Source organism: Coregonus clupeaformis, chromosome 18 (assembly GCF_020615455.1).
Source record: "Coregonus clupeaformis isolate EN_2021a chromosome 18, ASM2061545v1, whole genome shotgun sequence".
Classification (NCBI taxonomy): domain Eukaryota; kingdom Metazoa; phylum Chordata; class Actinopteri; order Salmoniformes; family Salmonidae; genus Coregonus; species Coregonus clupeaformis.
Window position 1 is genome coordinate 17,327,886 of NC_059209.1, and position 14,313 is coordinate 17,342,198.

At 42.9% G+C, this 14,313-nt stretch overlaps 1 protein-coding gene across 1 annotated transcript; it reads left to right on the forward strand.

The window, feature by feature from the left end:
• The first annotated feature begins 11,370 nt into the window (after window positions 1-11,370).
• Window positions 11,371-14,096, forward strand: LOC121550204 (tubulin beta-1 chain). The gene is made up of 4 exons (XM_041862350.1): window positions 11,371-11,506; window positions 12,443-12,551; window positions 12,655-12,765; window positions 12,874-14,096. Exons 1-4 carry the CDS (start codon window positions 11,450-11,452, stop codon window positions 13,932-13,934), a joined length of 1,338 nt encoding a protein of 445 aa, XP_041718284.1. The 5' UTR covers window positions 11,371-11,449; the 3' UTR covers window positions 13,935-14,096.
• Window positions 14,097-14,313: the final 217 nt, after the last annotated feature.

Here is a 14,313-nt window from a genome sequence, read left to right on the forward strand (position 1 = left end):
TTTTGTACGTTTGCCCACTGACAAAGACATGATCAGTCTATAATTTTAATGGTAGGTTTATTTGAACAGTGAGAGACAGAATAACAACAAAAAAATCGAAAAAAACGCATGTCAAAAATTTTATAAATTGATTTGCATTTTAATGAGGGAAATAAGTATTTGACCCCCTCTCAATCAGAAAGATTTCTGGCTCCCAGGTGTCTTTTATACAGGTAACGAGCTGCGATTAGGAGCACACTCTTAAAGGGGAGTGCTCTAATCTCAGCTTGTTACCTGTATAAAAGACACCTGTCCACAGAAAAGATCAATCAATCAGATTCCAAACTCTCCACCATGGCCAAGACCAAAGAGCTCTCCAAGGATGTCAGGGACAAGATTGTAGACCTACACAAGGCTGGAATGGGCTACAAGACCATCGCCAAGCAGCTTGGTGAGAAGGTGACAACAGTTGGTGCGATTATTCGCAAATGGAAGAAACACAAAAGAACTGTCAATCTCCCTCTGACTGGGGCTCCATTTAAGATCTCACCTTGTGGAGTTGGAATGATCATGAGAACGGTGAGGAATCAGCCCAGAACTACACGGGAGGATCTTGTCAATGATCTCAAGGCAGCTGGGACCATAGTCACCAAGAAAACAATTGGTGAAGGACTGAAATCCTGCAGCGCCGGCAAGGTCCCCCTGCTCAAGAAAGCACATATACAGGCCCGTCTGAAGTTTTCCAATGAACATCTGAATGATTCAGAGGAGAACTGGGTGAAAGTGTTGTGGTCAGACGAGACCAAAATCGAGCTCTTTGGCATCAACTCAACTCGCCGTATTTGGAGGAGGAGGAATGCTGCCTATGACCCCAAGAACACCATCCCCACCGTCAAACATGGAGGTGGAAACATTATGCTTTGGGGGTGTTTTTCTGCTAAGGGGACAGGACAACTTCACCGCATCAAAGAGACGATGGACGGGGCCATGTACCGTCAAATCTTGGGTGAGAACCTCCTTCCCTCAGCCAGGGCATTGAAAATGGGTTGTGGATGGGTATTCCAGCATGACAATGACCCAAAACACACGGCCAAGGCAACAAAGCAGTGGCTCAAGAAGAAGCACATTAAGGTCCTGGAGTGGCCTAGCCAGTCTCCAGACCTTAATCCCATAGAAAAGCTGTGGAGGGAGCTGAAGGTTTGAGTTGCCAAACGTCAGCCTTGAAACCTTAATGAATGGGAGAAGATCTGCAAAGAGTGGGACTAAATCCCTCCTGAGATCTGTGCAAACCTGGTGGCCAACTACAAGAAACGTCTGACCTCTGTGATTGCAAACAAGGGTTTTGCCACCAAGTACTACTAAGTCATGTTTTGCAGAGGGATCAAATACTTATTTCCCTTATTAAAATGAAAATCAATTTATAACATTTTTGACATGCGTCTTTCTGGATTTTGTTGTTGTTATTCTGTCTCGCACTATTCAAATAAACCTACCATTAAAATTATAGACTGATCATCAGTGGGCAAACGTACAAAATCAGCAGGGGATCAAATACTTTTTTCCCTCACTGTATATGTCCACTGTCAAGCTGTATAAAATCAGCATCCATTTATAAATTGACTTGTGTGTACGTGTTCTACACTGGTAGAAAACAGTCAGGACACAGTGCTTGGATAGCAACATGGCATTCCGACTGCAACAAAGTAACTGTTGTAGTCTAGCTAGCATTTGCATTCTGCCTGGGAGTCTTTTTTGCATGGTCATGGTCTCTTTGTTATGATGATCAATTACAAGAGCAAACTATGTGAATGTGGAGCTCTGTCTACCTCTTTCTCACACTACCCTGAGAATGCTGTAGTCATACAGTGTTCTAATCCTTTTTCTATGGGTGTAGTATAATGTACCACTGCAACACTATCTGGCAGTACACAGAGAGGAGAGGGTGCAATACTGCAGAGAGTGGGAAGATGCAGTAAAGATGCAGAGTCAGGACAAGGCAATTTAACCATAAACCTTCTGGGGAGCTCTAGTCTAGTGGGACAGCCAGGCTGTATGTTACTGTGGGCAGATAATGAGGTATCATTATGGGCAAATATGAGAAAATTGCTACATAAGTCCATAAAGACCAAATTCCCTCCCTTTGACTCAGAGGGGCTTTTATGCGGATTTACAGTAGACACTCTCAGCTTGTTGTCAGCCTCACATCACATGACATCACACCACACAGGGTACAGTCAGATTCTATTCCCCTCCAAACAGATGAATAATTAATTTACTGCAGAGCAGTAGCAACTGCAGAGGGATAAAAATGGGTTGGATCAAAAGGAAATTTCACTCCTGCAGTCCTGTCTTGAGGCTGTCTATTGTTGGATAGGCCCAGCCCTTTTCTGTCTGCTACTTTTAACTGAGATTGAAGCTAAGGCTAAGATAAGACTTAGGTTGAGACAGAAATAGAATGGGGATGATGTGGGTGTGCACAGACAGAGGATGGTATGGGAGAAGTGTTGTGTGAAACCATAATGAGCTGCTGCCACTGTGTAGGATGTAATTCACGGAAATGCCTTTGTGATTGATTACTTTTGTCTTTCCTCAGGCTCTCCTTCTGTCAGCCCCCACAAGGACAGCCCCACTGTTTTCCCCTTGTTATTATTAACCCACAAACCTGACCGTGCCCTGTCCTCTGTGACTGTGGCCACTACAGGGTATGAAGAATGCAGGGGGCCATGAGATACAGATTAAATGTTGTGCATTGGTCATATTTGTCACTAGCCCAACTGAACAGCTCCTGCAGTCATAGGCATAGGCTAGTATTCCGTGTATATATATATATATATATATATATATATATATATATATATATATATATTCAGTGGGGAAAAAAGTATTTAGTCAGCCACCAATTGTGCAAGTTCTCCCACTTAAAAAGATGAGAGAGGCCTGTAATTTTCATAATAGGTACACGTCAACTATGACAGACAAAATGAGAAAAAAAATCCAGAAAATCACATTGTAGGATTTTTTATGAATTTATTTGCAAATTATGGTAGAAAATAAGTATTTGGTCAATAACAAAAGTTTCTCAATACTTTGTTATATACCCTTTGTTGGCAATGACACAGGTCAAACGTTTTCTGTAAGTCTTCACAAGGTTTTCACACACTGTTGCTGGTATTTTGGCCCATTCCTCCATGCAGATCTCCTCTAGAGCAGTGATGTTTTGGGGCTGTCGCTGGGCAACACGGACTTTCAACTCCCTCCAAATATTTTCTATGGGGTTGAGATCTGGAGACTGGCTAGGCCACTCCAGGACCTTGAAATGCTTCTTATGAAGCCACTCCTTCGTTGCCCGGGCGGTGTGTTTGGGATCATTGTCATGCTGAAAGACCCAGCCACGTTTCATCTTCAATGCCCTTGCTGATGGAAGGAAGTTTTCACTCAAAATCTCACGATACATGGCCCCATTCATTCTTTCCTTTACACGGATCAGTCGTCCTGGTCCCTTTGCAGAAAAACAGCCCCAAAGCATGATGTTTCCACCCCCCATGCTTCACAGTAGGTATGGTGTTCTTTGGATGCAACTCAGCATTCTTTGTCCTCCAAACACGACTTAGTTGAGTTTTTACCAAAAAAGTTATATTTTGGTTTCATCTGACCATATGACATTCTCCAAATCCTCTTCTAGATCATCCAAATGCACTCTAGCAAACTTCAGACGGGCCTGGACATGTACTGGCTTAAGCAGGGGGACACGTCTGGCACTGCAGGATTTGAGTCCCTGGCGGCGTAGTGTGTTACTGATGGTAGGCTTTGTTACTTTGGTCCCAGCTCTCTGCAGGTCATTCACTAGGTCCCCCGTGTGGTTCTGGGATTTTTGCTCACCGTTCTTGTGATCATTTTGACCCCACGGGGTGAGATCTTGCGTGGAGCCCCAGATCGAGGGAGATTATCAGTGGTCTTGTATGTCTTCCATTTCCTAATAATTGCTCCCACAGTTGATTTCTTCAAACCAAGCTGCTTACCTATTGCAGATTCAGTCTTCCCAGCCTGGTGCAGGTCTACAATTTTGTTTCTGGTGTCCTTTGACAGCTCTTTGGTCTTGGCCATAGTGGAGTTTGGAGTGTGACTGTTTGAGGTTGTGGACAGGTGTCTTTTATACTAATAACAAGTTCAAACAGGTGCCATTAATACAGGTAACGAGTGGAGGACAGAGGAGCCTCTTAAAGAAGAAGTTACAGGTCTGTGAGAGCCAGAAATCTTGCTTGTTTGTAGGTGACCAAATACTTATTTTCCACCATAATTTGCAAATAAATTCATTAAAAATCCTACAATGTGATTTTCTGGATTTTTTTTTCTCCATTTCTCTGTCATAGTTGACGTGTACCTATGATGAAAATTACAGGCTTCTCTCATCTTTTTAAGTGGGAGAACTTGCACAATTGGTGGCTGACTAAATACTTTTTTTCTCCACTGTATATATATATATATATACAGTTGAAGCCAGAAGTTTACATACACCTTAGCCAAATACATTTAAACTCAGTTTTTCACAATTCCTGACATTTAATCCTAGTAAAAATTCCCTGTTTTAGGTCAGTTAGGATCACCACTTTATTTTAAGAATGTGAAATGTCAGAATAATACTAGAGAGAATGATGTATTTCAGCTTTTATTTTTTTCATCACATTCCCAGTGGGTCAGAAGTTTACATACACTCAATTAGTATGTGGTAGCATTGCCTTTAAATTGTTTAACTTGGGTCAAACGTTTCGGGTAGCCTTCCACAAGCTTCCCACAATAAGTTGGGTCAATTTTGGCCCATTCCTCCTGACAGAGCTGGTGTAACTGAGTCAGGTTTGTAGACCTCCTTGCTCGCACACGCTTTTTCAGTTCTGCCCACAAATGTTCTATAGGATTGAGGTCAGGGCTTTGTGATGGCCACTCCAATACCTTGACTTTGTTGTCCTTAAGCCATTTTGCCACAACTTTGGAAGTATGCTTGGGGTCATTGTCCATTTGGAAGACCCATTTGCGACCAAGCTTTAACTTCCTGACTGATGTCTTGAGATGTTGCTTCAATATATCCACATAATTTTCCTTCCTCATGATACCATCTATTTTGTGAAGTGCACCAATCCCTCCTGCAGCAAAGCACCCCCACAGCATGATGCTGCCACCCCCGTGCTTCACAGTTGGGATGGTGTTCTTCGGTTTGCAAGCAACCCCCTTTTTCCTCCAAACATAACGATGGTCATTATGGCCAAAAAGTTCTATTTTTGTTTCATCAGACCAGAGGACATTTCTTCAAAAAGTGCAATCTTTGCCCCCATGTGCAGTTGCAAACCATAGTCTGGCTTTTTTATGGCGGTTTTGGAGCAGTGGCTTCTTCCTTGCTGAGCGGCCTTTCAGGTTATGTCGATATAGGACTTGTTTTACTGTGGATATAGATACTTTTGTACCTGTTTCCTCCAGCATCTTCACAAGGTCCTTTGCTGTTGTTCTGGGATTGATTTGCATTTTACGCACCAAAGTACATTCATCTCTAGGAGACAGAACGCGTCTCCTTCCTGAGCGGTATGACGGCTGCGTGGTCCCATGGTGTTTATACTTGCATACTATTGTTTGTACAGATGAACGTGGTACCTTCAGGCGTTTGGAAATTGCTCCCAAGGATGAACCAATTTTTCTTTGGAGGTCTTGGCTGATTTCTTTTGATTTTCCCATGATGTCAAGCAAAGAGGCATTGAGTTTGAAGGTAGGCCTTCAAATACATCCATGGGTACACCTTCAATTGACTCAAATGATGTCAATTAGCCTATCAGAAGCTTCTAAAGCCATGATATCATTGCACAGTCAACTTAGTGTATGTAAACTTCTGACCCACTGTAAACAATTGTTGGAAAAATTACTTGTGTCATGCACAAAGTAGATGTCCTAACCGACTTGCCAAAACTATAGTTTGTTAACAAGAAATTTGTGGAGTGGTTGAAAAACGAGTTTTAATCACTCCAACCTAAGTGTATGTAAAATTCCGACTTCAACTGTACATTTATATGAGATTCTTCAAAGTAGCCATCCTTTGCCTTGATGATAGCTTTGCACACTCTTGGCATTCTCTCAACCAGCTTCATGAGGTAGTCACCTGGAATGCATTTTAATTAACAGGTGTGCCTTGTTAAAAGTTAATTTGTGGAATTTATTTCCTTCTTAATGCGTTTGAGCCAATCAGTTGTGTTGTGACAAGGTAGGGGTGGTATACAGAAGATAGCCCTATTTGGTAAAAGAGCAAGTCCATATTATGGCAAGAACAGCTCAAATAAGCAAAGAGAAACAACAGTCCATCATTAATTTAAGACATGAAGGTCAGCCAATCCAGAACATTTCAAGAACTTTGAACGTTTCTTCAAGTGTAGTCGCTAAAACCATCAAGCGCTATGATGAAACTGGCTCTCATGAGGACCGCCACAGGAAAGAAAGACCCAGAGTTACCTCTGTTGCAGAGGATAAGTTAATTAGAGATAACTGCACATCAGATTGCAGCCCAAATAGCGTGACTATCATTTGTTTTTCAACAGGACAATGACCCAACACACCTCCAGGCTGTGTAAGGGGCTATTTGACCAATAAGGAGAGTGATGGAGTGCTGCATCAGATGACCTGGCCTCCACAATCACCCGACCTCAACCCAATTGAGATGGTTTGGGATGAATTGGACCGCAGAGTGAAGGCATCCAGGCTCTGTCGAAGCCGGCCGTGACCGGGAGACCCATGGGGCGGCGCACAATTGGCCCAGCGTCGTCCAGGGTAGGGGAGGAAATGGCTGGCAGGGATGTAGCTCAGTTGGTAGAGCATGGCGTTTGCAACGCCAGGGTTGTGGGTTCGATTCCCACGGGGGGTAAAAATAAATAAATAATGTATGCACTCACTAACTGTAAGTCGCTCTGGATAAGAGCGTCTGCTAAATGACTAAAATGTAAAAAAAAAAAAATAATGTGAAGGAAGAGCAGCCAACAAGTGCTCAGCATATGTGGGAACTCCTTCAAGACTGTTGGAAAAGCATTCCAGCTGACGCTGGTTGAGAGAATGCCAAGAGTGTGCAAAGGGTGTATATATATATATACTACCGCTCAAAAGTTTGGGGTCACTTAGAAATGTCCTTGTTTTCGAAAGAAAAGCAATTGTTTTGTCCATTAAAATAACATCAAATTGATCAGAAATACAGTGTAGACATTGTTAATGTTGTAAATGGCTATTGTAGCTGGAAACTGCTGATTTTTTATGGAATATCTACATAGGCGTACAGAGGCCCATTATCAGCAACCATCAGTCCTGTGTTCCAATGGCACGTTGTGTTTGCTAATCCATGTTTATCATTTTAAAAGGCTAATTGATCAATTATGTTAGCACAACTGTTGTGCTGTTTAAAGAAGCAATAAAACTGGCCTTCTTGAGACTAGTTGAGTATCTGGTGCATCAGCAATTGTGGGTTCGATTACAGGCTCAAAATGGCCAGAAACAAAGAACGTTCTTCTGAAACCTGTCAGTCTATACTTGTTCTGAGAAATGAAGGCTATTCCATGCGAGAAATTGCCAAGAAACTGAAAATCTCGTACAACGCTGTGTACTACTCCCTTCACAGAACAGTACCCACAAAACACCAGTCTCAAAGTCAACAGTGAAGAGGCAACTCCGGGATGTTGACCTTCTAGGCAGTTGCAAAGAAAAAGCCATATCTCAGACTGCCCATCTTAATCTTTTCTTTTTATTGGTCAGTCTGAGATATGGCTTTGTTGCTGCCAGTTGAGGACCTGTGAGGCGTCTGTTTCTCAAACTACACACTCTAATGTATTTGTCCTCTTGCTCAGTTGTGCACCGGGGCCTCCCACTCCTCTTTCAATTCTATTTAGAGACAGTTTGCGCTGTTCTTTTCTTTCGAAAACAAGGACATTTCTAAGTGACCCCAAACTTTTGAACGGTAGTGTGTATATATACACTGAGGGAAAAAAGTATTTGATCCCCTGCTGATTTTGTACGTTTGCCCACTGACAAAGACATGATCAGTCTATAATTTTAATGGTAGGTTTATTTGAACAGTGAGAGACAGATTAACAACAACAAAATCCAGAAAAACGCATGTCAAAAATGTTATGAATTGATTTGCATTTTAATGAGGGAAATAAGTATTTGACCCCTCTGCAAAACGTTACTTAATACTTGGTGGCAAAACCCTTGTTGGCAATCACAGAGGTCAGACGTTTCTTGTAGTTGGCCACCAGGTTTGCACACATCTCAGGAGGGATTTTGTCCCACTCCTCTTTGCAGATCTTCTCCAAGTCATTAAGGTTTCGAGGCTGACGTTTGGCAACTCGAACCTTCAGCTCCCTCCACAGATGTTCTATGGGATTAAGGTCTGGAGACTGGCTAGGGCACTCCAGGACCTTAATGTGCTTCTTCTTGAGCCACTCCTTTGTTGCCTTGGCCGTGTGTTTTGGGTCATTGTCATGCTGGAATACCTATCCACGACCCATTTTCAATACCCTGGCTGAGGGAAGGAGGTTCTCACCCAAGATTTGACGGAACATGGCCCTGTTCATCGTCCCTTTGATGCAGTGAAGTTGTCCTGTCCCCTTAGCAGAAAAACACCCCCAAAGCATAATGTTTCCACCTCCATGTTTGACGGTGGGGATGGTGTTCTTGGGGTCATAGGCAGCATTCCTCCTACTCCAAATACGGCGAGTTGAGTTGATGCCAAAGAGCTCAATTTTGGTCTCATCTGACCACAACACTTTCACCCTGTTCTCCGCTGAATCATTCAGATGTTCATTGGCAAACTTCAGACGGGCCAGTATATGTGCTTTCTTGAGCAGGGGGACCTTGCGGGCGCTGCAGGATTTCAGTCCTTCACGGCGTAGTGTGTTACCAATTGTTTTCTTGGTGACTATGGTCCCAGCTGCCTTGAGATCATTGACAAGATCCTCCCGTGTAGTTCTGGGCTGATTCCTCGCCGTTTTCATGATCATTGCAACTCCACGAGGTGAGATCTTGCATGGAGCCCCAGTCAGAGGGAGATTGACAGTTATTTTGTGTTTCTTCTATTTGCGAATAATCGCAACAACTGTTGTCACCTTCTCACCAAGCTGCTTGGCGATGGTCTTGTAGCCCATTCCAGCCTTGTGTAGGTCTACAATCTTGTTCCTGACATCCTTGGAGAGCTCTTTGGTCTTGGCCATGGTGGAGAGTTTGGAATCTGATTGATTGATTGCTTCTGTGGACAGGTGTCTTTTATACAGGTAACAAACTGAGATTAGGAGCACTCCCTTTAAGAGTGTGCTCCTAATCTCAGCTCCTTACCTGTATAAAAGACACCTGGGAACCAGAAATCTTTCTGATTGAGAGGGGGTCAAATACTTATTTCCCTCATTAAAATGCAAATCAATTTATAAAAAATTTTACATGCGTTTTTCTGGATTTTTTTGTTGTTATTCTGTCTCTCACTGTTCAAATAAACATACCATTAAAATGATAGACTGATCATGTCTTTGTCAGTGGGCAAACATACAAAATCAGCAGGGGATCAAATACTTTTTTCCCTCACTGTATATATATATACACTCAAGTGTACACACTGGGGGCATCACAGGGAATGTCATTGTGTGCTGTATCAAACAGAGCACACTGTATGATGACCCAGTTATAGAGTGAACACAGCAGCGATGTCTCTGTACACTGTGAGAATATGGACTGTATGCACTCACTGTGCTGTAATGAGATTTAAACTAGGCCCTTTGTTTCTTATGGCTATTCATTCAGCTCAGATAGCTCTTATTCCTACTCTCTGACTTCTCTGTAGGCTTAATCTATATGAAAATGCATGTTATGCATACATTGGTAAGAGCTGTAAGTGGGCCTTTATCATCAAACTAGGTCCTCCATAAAAGGTCTGCTCAATTGATATCGGTCATAACTAACATAGAAACAGGGTGTCTCTCCTCTGTCCTCCAATGCACAGCTAATGTGCCCATGCAGTTGACGAGTGCTGGCGTCACTGACAAATTCTCCCCCTTGCACACAGTTTAACTATTAATAAGCCCCCCTGCCCTAATTCCAGCACTGACTCTGTTTTTAAAACAGTCATGCACTGCTCCCATCCCAAGCCCACTATCGCTCTCCTGTTGCTGCACCCCTCCCTGTTCTGTTCATCCTTCCAGACTGTGGCTGTCTCCCTGGGATGTTGAGTGTGATAGCCCAACCTCCCTGTCTTATGCTAAACTGGATTTGAGCTGTTTCATTGCACCATGTACCTGTTGTTTCATATTATATAATTGAGACTTTGCCAATACAATGATTAATACATTTTAACATGGCAGATTAAACATTTTACTGGACTGTCTGTCACTTTATGACTGGACTCTCTTGTGAACAGTAATACATAGCAAGGAGCAGTTTACCTTGGGCCACAGGTCAGAGTCAGCCATTGGCATTTGTAGAGACACAATATATAATCAGACATGGATTAATTCACAATAATATGCTATGTAATTGCAGGATTTCTTCGAGCTTTATGTATGATAATCCTGTGATTAAGTTCTCATTGTGGTCTGTAAGGGGAAAGGAGCAGCAGCCAAGCAGTCTGTGTGTCGCACCTGACACAGCCCAGGCAGCCATGTTTAACAATGCGCAAAAAGGGAGTCATCCATAATCAGAACTAAGTAACAACAATAATACTGAGAATTTGGGATATACAGAACTCTGGGTAACTATAATCTTAACAAATGTTTCCATAGCCTATGTTATGTGTAGATGATTATATTAGATAACAAAATAACTGACATCTGTTCGATGACATATTAGATCCCTTTCTTGACAGAAAACATATAATATTACGTTGGATACATTTTCTATAGCAAAATTTACATTTTAAGACGAAATAGCTGCATTTCACCATCAGGAAGCCGAAAGAATTCTGCCAGGAATGGTTACAAAGTAACAATGAGCCACGTGGACTTGGAATAAATTGCCGATTTCGTAGTTTTACCATCGTATGTGAAAACGTTTCACATATTTTTTTAGAGTCAACGGATGCCTCTCTTAATCATGTAATCTGTGCTGATAATTGGACAGAAATATAGTTCGAAATTATAGTTTAAAAGGAGATATGATTTTCGCCGGCATAAAGGAAGTGGGACAAATCTTCAGGATTATGTGAGAAGCACACGTTTGCGTTCAGTTTGAATGACAGAAAGAAGAGGCCAACGAAAATCATTCTATGTGAATATGATTGGTGTAGAAGTGTGTCAATAACAAGGTCTGGTAAACATTAGCCAATAAATGTTTCAGATTTGGTGACATAGTTATAAGGGGCGGGCACACAGTTCCTCTTATATAGTGAGGGAACCCATTCTTTCCGCGCACTCTAAGAAAGGAAAGAACTGGTTTTTATTCGCATAAGTGTTGTTCTACCGTCAAAGTAAAAATGAGGGAAATTGTGCATCTTCAGGCTGGACAGTGTGGAAACCAGATCGGAGCTAAGGTTTGTACGATTATTTTACAAATTAATTTGGTGCAAATCGTGCGCGTAAAATCGCCGGTTCTTTGTATGGGTGTCTGGTTAACCACACCCAAAGAACTGTATTGTTAATGAAAATGATTGCAAATTATATTCCTAACCTATTGATTGTTTTGTTGTTTGGTGGGGAGAAAAGAAAAAGCTTTGGTGTTTTATGCACTTCTGTATAATTTTATTCGACTGGTTTTATTTGGTCTCGAAATGATCTTGACACTAACGTTACTAGCGAGTAAGTCAATATACATGAGAATGGGTATTAAGAAATTGATTTTTTTTAATTAAAGGTATCAATGATCGATTAAATATGTATATACGTAGGCCTGTGGATTACCATACTACTGCAATGCGCAAAATGGGAAGTATTTTAGTTGCCAAATAACATGGCCATATAAGAACTAATCACTTACAATTCGGTTATTGTCTTAATATACATAATAATTATTTCCCCCAAAAAGGAAAGAATTTGACATTTGTTCAACGCAACATTATGGCCTACACTTTTTTCGATTCATTGAGCGCGTGCCGCGCCCGTTTTTCTTGCGGATATGGGCGGTGTTTCAGCAAGTGACGTATTTGAACGTTTCAAAACCATAACTGATGGGTTTCAGCCAATCGGAGGTCATGCCGCGCGCGCGGAATTGTACAGGAGGGAGATTTTCATTCCAGATGTCTAACTTTTAAATGTATGTAGGCCTACCTAACGTTCCATGCAATAAAGTAGATCTGATCCATTGACGTGATCAAATGAGAATATTGAACCAATGTAATAATGGCATAGGCCTATCAGTGTAATGGTATTTATTGTTGACATGCATTTGATGAATGGATCCCACTTTGAATGGCATATTAGCTTACCTAATATTGTGCTCTGTACACTTAAACCTAATGCTCTTCTTGCAGTTCTGGGAGGTGATCAGTGATGAGCATGGCATTGACCCAACTGGTACATACCATGGGGACAGTGACCTCCAGCTCGACAGGATCAACGTGTACTACAATGAAGCCTCAGGTAAGCCTTGTTTGTCTAATTGATTACTACATTCTATTATACTTCTCAATTGATTACATGTGTGGTTCTGACATTGACCTTTCTTTGCCTCGTGGTTGTCTAGGAGGTAAATACGTGCCCCGTGCTGTGCTTGTCGACTTGGAGCCAGGGACCATGGACTCTGTGAGATCCGGACCCTTCGGCCAGATCTTCAGACCAGACAACTTTGTGTTCGGTAGGTCCTTCTGCTTCATATTTGACTGTTTTTTAAATATAATACAAGATACTGTAGATAATGTCGCCAAAGAAAGGAGAGATGATTTACACATCTCTTATTTTGCAGGCCAGAGTGGTGCTGGAAACAACTGGGCCAAGGGCCACTACACAGAGGGAGCCGAGCTGGTGGACTCAGTCCTGGATGTTGTGAGGAAGGAGGCAGAGAGCTGTGACTGTCTGCAGGGCTTCCAGCTCACCCACTCCCTAGGAGGTGGAACTGGCTCTGGCATGGGCACCCTGCTCATCAGCAAGATCCGTGAAGAGTACCCCGACCGCATCATGAACACCTTCAGCGTGGTGCCCTCACCCAAAGTATCAGACACTGTGGTGGAGCCCTACAATGCCACCCTCTCAGTCCACCAGCTAGTGGAGAACACTGACGAGACCTTCTGTATTGACAACGAGGCTCTCTACGACATCTGCTTCCGTACCCTGAAACTCACTACTCCCTCCTACGGCGACCTCAACCACCTGGTGTCAGCCACAATGAGCGGCGTTACAACCTGCCTGCGATTCCCAGGACAGCTGAATGCTGACCTCCGCAAGCTGGCCGTCAACATGGTGCCATTCCCCCGTCTCCACTTCTTCATGCCCGGCTTTGCCCCCCTCACAAGCAGGGGAAGCCAGCAGTACCGCTCCCTCACTGTTCCTGAGCTCACCCAGCAGATGTTCGATGCAAAGAACATGATGGCCGCCTGCGACCCCCGCCACGGCCGCTACCTTACAGTGGCTGCCATCTTCCGCGGACGCATGTCCATGAAGGAGGTGGATGAGCAGATGCTGAACGTGCAGAACAAGAACAGCAGCTACTTTGTTGAATGGATCCCCAACAATGTCAAGACCGCCGTCTGCGACATTCCCCCCCGTGGCCTCAAGATGGCTGCCACCTTCATTGGCAACAGCACAGCCATCCAGGAGCTGTTCAAGCGTATCTCCGAGCAGTTCACGGCCATGTTCAGGCGTAAGGCTTTCCTTCATTGGTACACAGGAGAGGGTATGGATGAGATGGAGTTCACTGAGGCAGAGAGCAACATGAATGACCTGGTGTCTGAGTACCAGCAGTACCAGGATGCCACCGCTGAGGAGGAGGGAGAGTTTGAGGAGGAGGGAGAAGAGGAGCTGGCCTAAATGTTTGTGTAACTGTGCTCTTCCTAGCTGTATTCACTGACATGTCAGTCTCAACCTTTCCAGTGTTCCATTATCTGTCCCTTTTTTTGTTTTGTCACCTCTGCTATTACTGTCAATTCTTGTCTGTACAGAAACATGTCAATAAAATTTCTTATGTTTAAAGTGCTGTTTCCCTTGATTCAATGATTCCTATTTTTCAATAAATAAAATACTCAATAATACACTATTCTGACATCCACCAGTTATTCAACTAAGCAATACACCGTTTTCAGTGGTGATAACCTCCAGTTAAATGGCAACAATATATATCGTTTTGTATTATAAACTGGGTGGTTTGAGCCCTGAATGCTGATTGGCTGACATCCGTGGTATATCAGAC